This window comes from Lissotriton vulgaris, chromosome 6 (genome assembly GCF_964263255.1).
Source record: "Lissotriton vulgaris chromosome 6, aLisVul1.2, whole genome shotgun sequence".
Classification (NCBI taxonomy): Eukaryota; Metazoa; Chordata; class Amphibia; order Caudata; family Salamandridae; genus Lissotriton; species Lissotriton vulgaris.
In genome coordinates, this window is record NC_141694.1 from 1155089677 (window position 1) to 1155105114 (window position 15438).

Below are 15438 nucleotides of genomic sequence, written 5' to 3' on the forward strand. Positions count from 1 at the left end.
CGCATCTCGCGTGTGAGTTCACACTCTGCACACGCGTCCCGTGGGCCTCCTGCTCCTTACCTAAGGTTAGGGTAGTGTAGTCCCAGCGATCCTACAGCCTCTGGACAGCTCCATTCCTTCTATCGATTTCCTTACACCATTACTTAGTATATGGTTTGTCGTGCCCCTAGGGCACCATTGTAATTTGTGCAACTTAACGTATTTTTCTTAAGGCTCTTGTCATGTGCTTAGCCCTCTGATCTCATAAAGAGTTCAGAGGTGTTTTGTTAGTAATAAATATCTTGTTTATTTTCATAACATCCTGTGTGGTGTCCTTTCATTTGGTATTCAAGGGGTTATATGTGGTAAAACAGCTGGCTTCACATGCCTAAAGAGTTTAGCCTAAGACTGCTTTGTCCATGCTACCATTAGGATAGCTAGTCTATAAGGTTGACTTACAACCAATCACCATAAGGGTTGTTTGGACTCATACAAGGTGATCAGTAGAACTAGTGAGCATCATATATCAGGCCAACTTCTCACATCCGCCATTCCGGATCATGCGGGCCCAGTGGGGGGCCGGCTTACCCATTTCCTACGAGATTGGGTATTGATTACATCGGATCTTTGGGTTCTCAATCTCGTGGGAAATGGGTATGCTGCCAGTGTTATTGTACGGAGGACCACCTGCTTCTCTTGCAGGAAGAAGACCTGGCGCTGTTCAGAAAAGGTGCGATAGAGGTGGTTCCAGAGCAGGAAAGTGGTCAGGGGTGCTACTCTCGGAATTTTCTGATCCCCAAGAAGGATGGCAGGCTTCCGCCAATCCTGGATCTCAGGATCTTGAACTTGTATCTGAAGCAGGAGAAGTTCAAGATGCTCACCCTTGCTCAGGTTCTTCAGGCGCTGATGGAAGAAGACTGGATGGTGTCAATCGACTTACAAGATGCGTATTTTCATATTCCCATCTTGAAGTCGCACAGAAAGTATCTCCGTTTCACGGTTGGGTCGCAACACTACCAGTTTGCGGTCCTTCCGTTTGGCCTTACTACTGCGCCACGAGTCTTCACCAAGGTGATGGCAGTGGTGGCAGCACATCTCAGGAGGTCGGTGATACCTGTATTCCCATATATCTGGACAACTGGCTGATCAAAGCAGAGTCGCCGGAGAAGGTGCTCCATCACCTGCAGGAGACAACTCAGTTGTTGCACAGGTTGGGTTTTTCGATAAATGTACCCAAATCGCACCTGTTGCCCTCCCAGCGCAACCTGTTCATAGGTGCGGTACTGGACACTACTGTATGTTGTGCATTCCCTCCACCTCAAAGGATTCGGGACATACATTGTTTCACAATGGAGCGGTCGTTCCAGTCCTGAAGGTCCTTCGCTTGCTCGGTCTGATGGCTTCTTGCATACTGCTGGTCAACCATGCACGCTGGCACATGAGGGCACTCCAGTGGTGCCTCCGCATGCAGTGTTGTCAACACAACGGGGATTTCAGGGAGTCAGTGAGATCTCCAGAGAAACTGCAGCGGATTTGACTTGGTGGAGTGTGGAAGGCAATCTGTCACAAGGAAAGCCTTTTCATCTACCTCCATCGGTGGCCACGGTGATAACGGATGCATCCACTCTAGGGTGGGGTGCTCATCTGGGGGATCTGGAGGTCAAGGGTCTTTGGTCTCCAGAGGAAAGGTGGCTTCACATCAACCTTCTAGAGTTGCGGGCAATACGTTTGGCACTCAAGGCCTTCCTCCCTTTCCCTCGCGGTCAGTCAGTTCAAGTTCTGACGGACAACACGACCGCGATGTCGTATGTCAACAAGCAGGAAGGAGTGGGGTCGCAGTGTCTCTGCAGAGAGGCTCTGCGTCTCTGATCCTGAGTTCAGGACCATCAGATTTGTCTGATGGCAAGTCATCTGGCCGGAGTACTGAACGTACGTGCAGACACTCCCAGTCGGCAGTTCTCGGCCGACCACAAGTGGAGACTCCATCGAGAGGTAGTTTGTTTGGTCTTTCGGACTTGGGGAACTCCTCTGGTGGATCTATTTGCCTCTCACGGGAATGCTCACTACCCGTCATTCTGCAGCCTCCAGTTTCCGATGCAGGGAGCCTTGGGGGACGCGTTTCAGTTGAGTTGGGACTCACAGCTCCTTTACGCGTTTCCCCCCATACCCTTGATTCCTCGGTTTCTGAGGAAGGTTCGCCAAGACCGGGCCCAAGTTATATTGATCGCCCCAGATTGGCCAAGGGTGTGGTACACAGATCTTCTCCACCTCTCCTCGTGCTCGCCGTTACGTCTCCCTCACAGGGGAGATCTCCTCTACCAGATGGAGGGGCAGGTTCTACACCCCCACCTCCAGACCTTACACCTTCATGCCTGGAGATTGAACGAGGCAAACTGAGTTCCTTTTCTCTCCCACACGATGTGGTGGATGTCATTTAGTCAGCCAGGCGTGACTCCACTTAGTCCATTTATTCCTATAGATGGTCTAAGTTCGTTGTTTGGTGTGGCGAGAAGTCCATTGACCCTTGTCCAATATTCTTCAATTTGCTCTCTCCTTGGCCCAGCAGGATTTTGCGGTGGCAACTATTAAGGGTTATTTGTCAGCCCTATCAGCTTTCCTTTTTTTGCCGGACCAGCCCTCTTTGTTTAAGTCACCTATTGTTTTACGGTTTATCAAGGGCCTTACCAATAAATTTCCACCAACTCCTTTTATTGTACCTCAGTGGGACTTGAACCTTGTACTTACTTTCCTGATGGGTTCGCCTTTCGAACCATTACACAAGTGTCCCTTGAGGCTTTTGTCCTTTAAAACAGTTTTTCTGATAGCAATTACCTCGGCAAGGAGGGTAAGTGAGCTTCAAGCTCTAAGTTCAAAGCCCCCGTTTTTATCCATTCATGCTGATCGGATGGTTCTCAGGACCAGGGCTTCTTTTCTGCCAAAGGTGGTAACTCCTTTCCACCTGGGGCAGTCCGTTACCCTCCCTACCTTTTATCCTCCCCATCACCCTTCCAAGGAGGAGGAGAGACTTCACCGTCTGGACCCTAAGAGGGCGGTGAGCTTTTACCTGGACAGGACGAGTGAGTTCAGATCAGATGACCAGCAGTTTGTCGGATTTGCTGGCTGCAGGAAGGGTAAGGCAGTGCACAAGCGCACGCTATCCAGATGGATCATTTTATGCATCAAGATCTGCTACTCCCTGGCGGGTAAGGAACCTCCAGAGGGTATAAGGGCTCATTCCACTAGAGCTAAGTCTGCAACATCTGCTTTGGCTAGAGGTGTGCCTGTAGAGGACATTTGTAGAGCCGCGACTTGGGCCTCCGTCCACACTTTCGCAAAGCATTACTGCTTAGATTCCGAAGTGAGGGGGGACGGCCGCTTTGCACGCTCTGTCCTCCAGGATTTCTTGGTATAGCAGAGTGGACACCCTCCTCCGGGAGTGGGGACTGCTGTGGGAATCTATTCACAAGGTGAGGAATCCACTGGCAGATGTATCTATCAGAAGAACAAGTTACTTACCTTCGGTAACGCTTTTTCTGGTAGATACAATATCTGCCTGTGGATTCCTCACTGACCCACCCGCCTCCCCGTTGTCCACTCTTCTATACCAGAGTTATTATAATGTATTTTATATATGTATATTTATATATATATATTATTTTCTATGGAAATGTTTATTTTTTAAATGTTTTCATTCATTGGCTTCACACTATGTGTGTGTTTTATCATGACATTTGTGTACTGTGTATATATATAAATCTTCTGTCATCGGTCCGTCCGTGTGCCTCGACGGCACGGAAAAAAAGGCGGAACTGATGTCATCACGCCGGCGTGGGCCTAATATGGTGTCTGTGACGTCAGCGGAGTCGCGCGCGATGCGGTACCTCTATGACGTCGCCCACGACGGCGGGAAGCTACGAAAGAATTTCCAAATGTTGCTGACGCAAGGGGGATATTCACAAGGTGAGGAATCCACAGGCAGATAATGTATCTACCAGAAAAAGCGTTACCGAAGGTAAGTAACTTGTTCGTTGCAACAACAGGGCCAGGTTTTACACTGGGCCTACACAACCTACACCTCCTTGTGTGGAGATTGAGTGGAGACAGTTGATGGCTTTCTACATTCCTCCCAAAGGGGTTGGTGTCATTTTGGTAGCCAGGTGTCCATTCAAATCCGTTTACACCCAACGCTAAGAGAAGTTTGTTGTCTGGTGTTCCTCCTGAAGCATCCAAACACTAAATGCACAGTTAACAGACTTTCTCTTGTTTTGTTTATCCTTAGTACAGCAAGGCCTTGCTGTGACAACTGTTAAAGATTACCTTTCTGCTTTGTTGCTTTTACTTGATCAGCCATCCCTATTCAAGTCAGCGGTTGTGATGGAGTTTTTTGAAGGGGCTGATCCACATGGTCCCACCAAAACAGTTTGTGATCCTGCAGTGGGAACTTTACTTGTTGCTCACTTATTTCATGCACATTCCCTTTAAAATCATGTACAGTTTTCCCTTTCATCTACTTACCATTGAGACGGCATTCCTCATTCGCATAACATCTGCAAGACACGATTGAACTGCAGGTATTTTCTGTGGCGCCACTGTACATATCCTTCGTCCCAGACAAATTAGGTCTCCAAACAAAAGCAATATTCCTGCTCACGGTATTCATGCCCTTTTCACATAAGTAAATCAATCACCTTGCCAGCTTTGTATGCACCGACTTGATCCATAGAAGGCACTTAGCTTTTATGTAGACCACACCAGGGACAACCAACTTTTTGTCAGTTTCTCGGGGGTAAGAGAAGTGAAGTAGTGCAAAAGTGGACCATCTCGTGATGATTGCTTTGTGCATTAATATCTGCTACAGCCTTGCCAGGGAACAGCCCCGGGAAGGCCTGTCCACTCATTCCACCAGAGCAAAGGATGCTTTCATTGTGCTGGCATTTTGTGTTGGGGCTTGCGAAATAACCATTCTGAAACATGAACATCCCTGCACACGTTCACGAAGCACTACTGCCTGAGTAGCCAGGTTCAGCAGGACTGACACTTTGTTCGATCAGCCGTGCAGGATTTCCTTGTCTGAGCCATTCCTCAAACCCACCACCAAGGTAGGTGTACTGATTTGGTATTGATTCACAAAATGAGGAATCTGTAGTTAAAAGTCACTATCAGAAGCATAAGTTACTTAGCTTGGAAATGCCTTTTCTGGTAGCAACTTAACCAGATTCCTCACCAACCCACTTTCCTTCCTGTTTTGTTGAATGGACACATACAGTGTGGAAGTCTGCACACTAACACAGTCTGATTTCAATGGCTTTCCAGTCGTCGGCATGGATGTAGATCAGAAAGAACCTGATGCCAGCGTGCTGAGGTGGCACAGATATAGTGGCCCCGATCTCATGTCCATGGTGGGTCAGACCCAACGTAGAGCCAAACAGTCTTCCGACACAGAAGCGATTTACTTTAAAGGTTTCCGGATCCAGTCTGGCTTTGGCTAAATTCACAAGGTGAGGAATCTGCGGTTAGTAGAGTCTCTACCAGAAAAGGCATTACCGAAGGTAAGTAACTTATTATTCTAGTTGATACATAATCTTCCTCCAGATTCCTCACTGCCCTCTTTCATCCTCTGCAGAGTCAGTCTTGTGTATAATAAGATCCCATGGTATGCAAATATGCTATCTGATAGAGACTACTAGCCGCGGATTTCTTTACGTAGAATTATCCCCAGGTGTGAGACTGGATCTGGAAAACTTTTTTGCCACAGCATCCCTGCGTGCCTTGGGGGGCGGCACCACGTGACTCCGCCATGACGTCGTCGATACATAAGTACCACCTGGCGCGCCTACGTCAGTTTTTTCTATTTTCTGTGTGCAATGCGGATCCCGATTGTGCCCTGCCCTGTTTTCAGGCCTTCCCTTCTTTTTCACGCTCTGGCGTTAGTGGAACAGTGTGAGAATGCCTTTGGGCTTCAAGATGTTTACCTCTTGTGCACGTCCGATGTTGGCGACGGACCCTCGCCCGATTTGCATGTGGTGCCTGGGGGAGCACCACGACTCGACAGATTGTGACGCCTACCAGCACCTAAAGGCTAAATCCCGGCAGGAACGCCGGATGAAATTGCTGTCGGCACGCTTGTGCAGGCCGGTGTCCTCCCAGCGTCCGGCCCCTACCTCGAAAGCAAGGAGCCGCCGGTTTTGTCTGCGACATCGTCCCTCGCCACGGCCTCAAGGGTGTGGTTCACCGGCTGGTAGGTCCGTCAGCTTGTCTCTGAGGCCCTGTCCTCCTTCAGCGGTAGGCGCTGGCTCCCCTCGGGACATGCGCCCCCGCCTGTCACCTTCCTACCCACCGTTTCCCGGCGTTGGGGGCGGCTAGGGCCCAAATGACAGCCTATACTGCGGCGCAGGAGACGTCTTTGGCCCCTCCTCCACCTCCTGAGACGTCCGCGGATCCCTTGCCTCCCGCGGGGACGCAGAAAGTTTCAGCTTCAGGTCGTAGGAGGATGGTGTCATCGAGGTGTGTCTTCGGGGCTCCCCTCTTTGGCGCCTGGCATCCCTGCCTCGCCGCAAATCCCTTTGGGCTCCCTGTGGTGTTGCAGGAGATCGCCGGGAATCCAGTCTTGCCCCAGAGTCCCCCTCGGTTTTCTGAGCAGGCAGCTGCCTCACAAGAGGCCGAGCCGGCCCCGTTTCGGTGCCGGGAGCCTTCCTCCCCGATTCCGGTGGAGTCAGGGGTGGAAGCTGGGACCTGGGGTGCTTTTCCGAGTCCCTCTTGGTCCTCAATGCGGGCGGCTGCCCCGTCTGAGGCCGAGCAGGTGCCCTTTTGGTGTCGCTTCTTCGATGTACCGGCGTCGACCCTGCCTCATTCTCCTGGGGAGCACGTGGTGGCATTGAGGTTGACCCGGCGGTGCAAATACCCACTCCGGGGCCGGTCAGGTGCCGGACTCCACGGAGCCGCGCCAACGTCAGAGACAGGGCGCCGTTTTTTTGCCTTTTTACTGGCATCTTCCAGGGAGGGCTCCTCGCTGTCCCATGGCCTAAATCTTTGAACCCTTCTTTCCGTGGCTCGCGGCTGGCTTTTCCACCAGCCTCTCCGCCTTCCCCTGAGGGCCCTCAGGTTCCCCATTCATCTGTGGATCCCCCACTATTCCGGGGCTGGCCGCTTCCCTCTGGACTTGGGGACGGACAGCTCAGTCTGCAGCTGTCGCCCACGGAGGAATTACTTTTTCCTCCGCTGCGCCCTACTAAGGCTACTGTTGCCTTTGTTCGAGCTATTTCCACAGCCGCTGGTATTCTGCGGATGGGCGAACCTGTCACTCCATTTCCTATGGACAACCTTTTGGAAGTTCAGTTTGGTGGCGCTTGTCAGCGGCTGGCTGCGTCTGCCTGCTCTTCTGGTCTACGGCCGGGGGCCTTGGCGCTTCTGCTTCTGCTAGAGCCCTGTGAGACTGCGTCTTTCTTTCGCGTGTTCCTTTGTTGCCTGAGGCGCCCTATCTTGGCAGTCTACTTCAAGCTGTGATAGGTTCGGCTGCCCTCCTCACTGTATGTGTTTCCGACGGAGACCTTTGTCTTGGTTTCTACATCTTCTCCTTGGAGTCTTGGGTTAGTTCCTCCTGGTGGGGGCTGAGCAGCCTCTCTTGTCTGATTAACACATCCCCTGTAGGGTCGGTGTTCCTCCTAGAGGGCGAGGTCTCTTCTGCTTGAGAGGGGGGACTGGTCTTCTCCCTGTCCCTAAGCTCATCCCCTGTTGGGGCCCTATGTTGTTCAGACTGGGGGGGTCCTCAGCCAGACCCTCCTTCCCCTTGGGTATGGCTAGGGTATCTATTCTACGTTAAGAAATCTGCGGCTAGTAGTCTCTATTAGATGTAGAAGTTACTTACCTTTGCCAACGATGTATCTGGTAGAGACGATTCTAGTCGCAGATTCCTTCACAACCCGCTCTTGCTCCCCGTTCTGCGAGGTCCCGTCTTGGTCTTCTGCATTCGCCTGCCTCCGGGTGGTTGTCATCTGCGAGTGCCCTTTTCTTACTCCCTCCCTAGGGGAATGCTCGCCTTGTTGTTGCTCCATTCCTTCCTTTTTGGAGATTGGTTGATGAATTTATGGGTACTTCTGCGCCCCTGTACCTTGGTCTCCATTGTGGTGTTCGCTCTTGCCCTTCTTCCTTTTCTTGCTTGTACTTCTGAATCCTTTGTAGTCCTTGGGGTTGATGTCCCTTGGCTGGGTCTCACCCCTTATCTCTTTTCAGGAGATGTTTCTCCCTGCTAGTGTTGAATTGTCGTTACTCTTCTGTTCTGGCCTTGGTACCCTTGTCTGTTCCAGGCGGTGGTTGCAGACTTATTAGTCTGCTGTGCAATTTTTCACATGCTTTCTGCCCCCCCGGGGAGGCTGTTGTATTTGTTTGTAGGCTTGCATTACAGTAGCTATGCTCTGTTCTTTCATTCCATGACTTTTGGTGCCGTAGTGCCTGGCACTATTCTGGATGGTGCTGTTCCTCACCATTCGTTTCTTCCCTTTCTGTTTTGCTGTTTTTTGGCACACTGTTCCAGTATTCTCACAGTTTTGTTTGTGATGGCTCCGCGTTGTGGCGAGGAAAAGTTCTCCGAAGAAAACTGACGTAGGCGTGCCGGGTGGGACTTATGTTTCCTTGCTGACGTCACGAACGCGGCCGACGTCAGGGCGGAGTTACGTGGTGTCGTCCCCCCGGCGCGCAGGGATGCTGTGGCAAAAAAGTTTTCTGGATCCAGTCTCACGCCTGGGGATAATTCTACGTTAAGGAATCTGCGGCTAGAATAGTCCCTACCAGATACATTGTTACCGAAGGTAAGTAACTCGTACATTTGCTGCATATTTCACTGTTGTTGCTATCTTGGTTCCTCTCTCCAAGCCATTTCGATGCACAGAAAATGTGCTGAAAGCTACACCAGCATACCTGTCGATACCTTATATACTCCAGTGTCATCATGTCCAGAGGCGGTATGGCTGGAGCTGCATGGCGCCACCTGTCAGTGTTGAAGACCTGTTGCTATGGAAAAGATTTTTTTATCTAGTTTGAAGCCTGTAAGGATAAATCGTAAAGAGAGGAATGTGGGCAAATATTATGTATCCATCAGAAATATTGATACTGAAGGTAAGTAACTCTTTTTGTTTGGCACGTGGTTTAAAGAAATGTAGTGCTTTGAAACAGTGATGCAGTCTTGTGTTATGAATGTTGACCTGAACATGGAAAGTAAAGTTCTTATTCCATGTGGCCAAATTGCATCATCCTTTGCAAGTCAACCTTTTTCCTGGTCCTCGGTTTCCCAATATTCCCATATTATTCTGAGAAGGAGGCTGGTCCTTAAGGTTAGGTAGTATGCCTCACCACTGTATTCTGTCATATTTTATTACATAATTTTTAAAGCTTCTTTGTGCACAGACCAGGCCCAATTACACACACACACACACCCACACGCACGCACACACACACACAACAGTTTTGGCGGTTTCCCAATGGGCAATCAAACCTGAACATCTAGCCTTGTTCCCTGTCAAAGGGAACACAAGCAAGCCCAGACTTTGTTTGGGACTTTTTGAACCTGATCCATGAGATGCAGTCTGAGTCGTGTGCCACAAAGCGCTCTAGACTGATGTTTGGGCATACTACTTCAACTTGGGTGGATTCACTTAGACTAAGAACGTGTGATAGATAAAAATGCTTGAACTAATAAACATCTCTGCAAAAGTCTCTAGGTGCAATATATGCCTACAGTGTTTAACTCATGCATGTCATTACACAGGCAGTCAACCTAAATTTAGTTTACCATTAATCCACCACTGCTGATTAGTTTTCTGTGGTAATGTCTGCACATTTTAATGTGATAGTTACTTCAGAAGCAAAGGGTCTGCTTTTGTAATTAAATTAGCATATGTCAAGAGTTTATTTAATAAAATAGGTACATCATTCTATTTTTTATGTAAAAAGCTGTCAACTTGATCCATGAATGAGTGATTGTTTTGTATCAAACAGATCACACAAGAAATATCGGACAGTACGAGAATATTCAGGCTTCTGGGATCTGACAGGTAATTTGATTAAATGCTCTTTAACCGCATGTGCGCTAGCGCAATTCCGCTCCTGTGCTGAGTTTTTTAAAACCGCACTTTACGTGACGAGCTGGGCTCGTCATCAGCGTGCAAGGAGGCTACGCCATGACGAGCCCAGCTCGTCATGAGCGTGGAAGGGGTTAAATAACTAATGTACGCCACAAGTTTATAAGACTTCCACATAAATGTTAACCGATTTCAAGTGCGATCTCTTTTGTATTAAACTGAATTTGAGTTAAACATGTAAACCTATGCATACCGAATCCTTTACTTACCTTAATGCAGCATGCACTTGGTTACATTAAAGAAGGACTTTAAAATTGGTGTGTTTCTCATAATAAGCAATTGACTTATTACAGCCTTACAAATGATTGCGAGAATAACCCTATTAATAAAGAAATCTTCAAGAGACATAACCAGCCTGGTTACTTAGCTGACCTGGTTACATATGCTTCTCGTTTCTAAAGCATCAAATAAAAAAACATTGTATATGAATATGCAACTAAGCAGAAACGAGAATGAATACAAAAAATAGAACTATGCTAAAACCTCAATGCCTTCTTGCGGAAGGATAAATTCAAGATGCTTACGCTAGCCCAGGTCCATTTTACCCTCGAGACTGACTGTGGCCTTGGATGTACAGCACACTTATTTTCACATTTCCATCCTGAAGGACCACAGACTCTACTTGCAATTCACGGTGGACCAGGAGTTTTTTCAGCTCGCATTGCTCCCCTTTGGGTTAGCCAGTCCTCCTTAGGTGTTCACAAATGTGATGCCAGTGTTCATAGAACATCTCCGAAGATCAGGTGTACCATTTTTCCCCTACCTGGACGACTGGCTGCTTAAGACTTTACTCTCCTTAAGCAATCATCAACTATCTCCAGAAGATGCTGACCTTCCTCACATTGTTGGGGTTCACTATGAACAAGCTGAAGCTCCACCTGACTCTTAACCAACACTCCTTTTCATCTGAGACATTCTGGATACAGTACAGTTTTATACCTTTCCCCTGGAACAGAGAGTCCAGGACATTTGGGCTACGATCCCTATGTTTCAGCCTCTGCCGGAGATCTCAGTACAGCTGACACTGAGACTGCTGGGAATATTAGCTTCCTGTGGGATGTGCAGTGGAAACTGAAATTCCACATCAGGAAAACGTGTTGGAGTGTATCTAGATTTCGGAGGAGACTGCAAGTTATCTGCAGTAATAGCTACTGGACTGCAAATGGAACAGTGACAAGCCCCTCTCCTTCACCAACCAAGTGCGGATGATGGTCACAGATGCATCACTACTTGGTTGAGGAGGCTATCTGAAAGAGGTGAAGATCAGAGAAACCTGGTCTCTGGTGGAACCTGGTCTCCACATGAACTTGCTGGAGTTGAAAGCGATTTGCTTGGTGCTGAAGGCTTTCATGCCCAACCATCAAAGAAAAGCTGGGGCAGGTGCTCAAGAACAAAACATCATCTCCATGTGGAACTGCAAAAAGCAAGACAGAGTGGGATATTGGACCCTATGCCTGGAGGCCCTACACCTCTGTAAGTGGCTGCACAGCCAAGGGATGGTCAAATCTTTAACTTCCAGGTTTGACAAACTTATCTGCAGGAGCTTAGCGGATAACAAATGGCAGTTAACCCCAGAAGTGGCTGAGGCATTCTACCAGCAAGGAGGAGAACTTGGCTCGATCTTTTCGCTACTGCTGATAATGCGCAGTGTCAGTAGTTCTGCATGCTGGAGTACCCAAAGTAGCTCTTGCTTGCTTGGAGATGGATTCAGTCTACAGTGGAAATCAGGACTCCTGTATGCCTTCCCATCATTCCCTTTCCTGCCTTGAGTTCTGAGGATGATCAAGGACGACTGGGCCCAAGCCATCCCAGTGACTCCAGATTTGGCCAGGAGTGTGTGGTGCCTGGGCATCAGCACCTGTCCTCTGCCCAAGCTGCCACATCAGGAGGATCGTCTGTCACAGCAGCAGGGCAGTGTTACACTTGGGCCTGCACATTGTGGATCTTAGTTGTACTTTCCAGTAACCACATTGATCCTTGAAATAACGTTTGGTTGAAAACGCTTCGAAGTGTCAAATTTGTTGACTTTGCCAATGCTTGTTCGTGGTTGAGTGAAAAGTCATGACTTATTGTTCCTTGTAAAACTGGATCTGAAGAACTCCCTAGTGGGTCTTATTCGTCTTGGTGTCCATAGAATCTTAAAAATATAAGCTATTTTTATAAATTGGTGTCAGATTTCTTGAGAGTTGGGTTTCTTTCTTCAGTTGTTTTGGTGCTGTTTAAATGTGATAATTCTGATGGATACATCTGCCTGTGGATTCCTCACCTTATGAATATCCCCTGTGCCAGCATTCCGCGGATCTTGTTCCATAGCTCTCCACGACGACGAGGTCGTCACAATACAATGGCTCCGCATGTGACTCCGCATGACGTCACTGGAGCCATAAGGGGATCACATCAGCGTGATGATGTCAGTTACCTTTTTTCCGCGCTGTCGACGCTAACAGTTTTTTCTGGGACTCTCCTTACTTTCCACTGGATACTTTGGTTTTTTGATTGTATCTTTCTCTGTTTTGGCATGTCTGCCCCGAGGAAGTCGGGCTTTAAGCCCTGTAAAGAATGCAGAGGTCATATGTCGATCACTGACCTGCATGAAGACTGTCTTTGGTGTTTATCGTCTTCTTGTAGGGCGATGAATCCGAAGGCTTTAAAGGAACGGAAGCTGTATATGGCTAAGGCAAGAAAAGAAATAAAAGGTCGAAAAAGGTCGAAGTCCATGTCATCGACGTCGCATGACTCCAAGAGAAAGCATAAGAAGAAGAGGAGACATGCTTCTCGGTGTCGGTCGTCGAAGACTGTGGTGTCGAGGTCACCTTCACCTGCTCCTCAACGTCAAGTAAAAGACTTTGTCTCTCCTTCCCCATCAGTGTCTCCTCAGGTGAATCCAGGCCATTCTCCTTCTTACAAGGGGACTCTGGAGCAGTCATTGACGCCGAGATTCTCACCGACTCCAGAAGGTGTTTTGAATCCGGCTGATACTGAGGTTCCTTTGGCTCCTGCGGCTCCGCTTGTGGCTCCAGTGGCTCTGGTTCCAGAGGTGCCTCGTTTGGATCCCGAACTGGCTCAATATCCACAGTTTCTGGCGCCGGGTTCGGATCCATCGTATTTTCTGAATGCAATGTATGGCATGTTCGCCGGAGCCTCTTACCCCTCTGGAGCACCTTCAGGTCTCATGGGTCCTTTGGCATTTAATTTGAATGTGCCTCGCCAGTATCCTCAGGCCCCCATTGTGCCGTTCATGCCGGCGACTCCGTCCTGCCATTTTCCGGCTCTGAGGATGTCGACGCCGTATGGGCAGTCCCCGGCTCCATCTCATGAAGCTTCTCGGATTCGATTGACGCCGGTTACTACATTGGATCCTCCTTCGACGCCACTCCCGGAGCCCTCGACGCCGCTTGTGGTGCCCCCGACGCCACAGCCGAAGATGCGCTCAAGGAGAGAAGCGCAAAGATTATTGGAGGAGGAACAGTATCATGATGAAGAGAGGGAAGAAGGAGAAGTGTATGACACAGAAGATGTGTTTTAAGACTTGTGTGAGGCAAGTGGACTTGACACTTCTCCAGAGTCGGACTTTGCTTCTCAGAAGACTTCCCCCTCAAAGGAGGTTGCTCCGTATCATTCTTTAATTAGGAAGACTGTGTAACTCTTGGATTTGCAGCTTCCTAAGGTGGAGTATAAGCCTAATCTTCTCACAGAGGTGCTGCATTCTCCGTCCTCTGTGGTTGAACCACTCTTACCCTTTAATGATGCGCTGACTGAGCCGATCCTTGATGTGTGGCGCAATCCCCTTTCTGCTCCTGCAGTTCCAAGGTCAGTGTCCAGAAGATATAGACCTGCTCCTGGGGATCCAGTGTTTCTTTCTTCTCACCCCTCTCCAAAGAGCTTGGTTGTGCAGGCTTCTTGTTCAAAGCAGTCTACAGGGGCTTTTCCACAGGCTCCAGCTAACAGAGATTCCAAGAAGCTGGAACAGTCTGCAAAGAAAGTCTTTTCTTCTGCTAGCATGGCACTGAAATCTACCAATGCCACTTGTCTCTTGGGTAGGTACATTCATGCTCTTCCTAAGTTGTCTGAGGAAGACTGGGGAAATCTGAGTGAGGTGTTGGCAGACTCTCAGGCTGCAGCTCGCCAAGTCATACAGTCTGGCCTGGACACGGCAGATTCTGTTGCTAGGGTGATGGGTTCATCCATTGTAACAAGAAGGCATGCGTGGTTGAGGTCTTCTGGATTCTCTCCTGATGTGCAGTCTGCCCTTCTTGATCTGCCTTTTGATGGCTCTAAACGTTTTGGAGAAAAGGCGTATTCTGCCCTGCAAAGATTTAAGGACAGTCAGGCTACGGCAAAGTCTTTGGGTCTGCAGACTCAGGTGAGAGGTTATGGTTACAAACGATACCGTATGTGAAGTCGTCCTTCCGAAGTTTCAGACTGCCTCAGCAGCAGCAGCAGCAACAACAAACCCCCTTGTACAAATCCTTTAGGGGTAAGGCAGGGGTTGCCTTCGTGGAGCCGGACGTCAGCCTTTTTCCTCCTCTTCCTCTACCTCCCCAACCCCTCCTGGTAATGCAGGAAAGCAGCCCTAGATCCGCCATCCTGGATCATGTAGGTCCATTGGGAGGCCGGCTTACCCATTTTCTACAGGATTGGAAGTTAATCATTTCGGACCTCTGGGTTTTGGATCTGGTAGAAAATGGGTAAGTCCTTCCCTTCAGGAAATTCCCTCCTTCTTACCCTCATTGCCAGGGGTTTTGCACGGAGGATCATTTACTTCTCCTTCAGAAGGAGGTTCTTACCCTGTTACAAAAAGGTGCGATAGAGGTGGTTCCGGAGCAGGAAAGGGGTCAGGAATCCTACTCCCAGTATTCCCGGATTCCCAAGAAGAATGTCAGGTTACGTCCTATCCTGGACCTCAGAATCTTGAATCTGTTTCTCAAGCAGGAGAGATTCCAGATGCTCACCCTAGCGCAGGTTCTTCAAGCTCTGCAGCAAGAGGATTGGATGGTGCCCATCGACTTACAGGATGGGTATTTTCGCATCCCAATCCTGAAGTCGCACGGAAAGTGTCTCCGATTTACGGTTGGTTCACAACATTACCAGTTTGCGGTCCTTTCGTTTGGTCTTCATAAAGGTGATGGCAATAGTGGCAGCCCATCTCATGAGGTCGAGGTTCCCAGTTTTCCCCTACCTGGACGACTGGCTACTGAAAGCAGAGTCGCAGAGATGGTGTGTCATCATCTGCAGGTAATAGCCCAGCTGTTGTACAAATTGGGTTTTTCGATAAATGTGCCTGTTTACCACTCACGAGAACATGCACTGCCTGTCATTCTGCAGT

General features: G+C 49.0%; 1 protein-coding gene across 8 annotated transcripts in view; it reads left to right on the plus strand.

Annotated features, from left to right (window-relative positions):
- The window catches only part of MAP4K3 (mitogen-activated protein kinase kinase kinase kinase 3), a 1209829-nt gene that overhangs the window by 1117531 nt on the left and 76860 nt on the right, over nt 1-15438 (plus strand). For all 8 annotated transcript variants that reach the window (XM_086927230.1, XM_086927231.1, XM_086927232.1 and 5 more), the window contains one exon: nt 9970-10025. In XM_086927230.1, coding sequence (XP_086783356.1) covers nt 9970-10025 — 56 coding nt within the window. The remainder of the gene's footprint in view (nt 1-9969; nt 10026-15438) is intronic.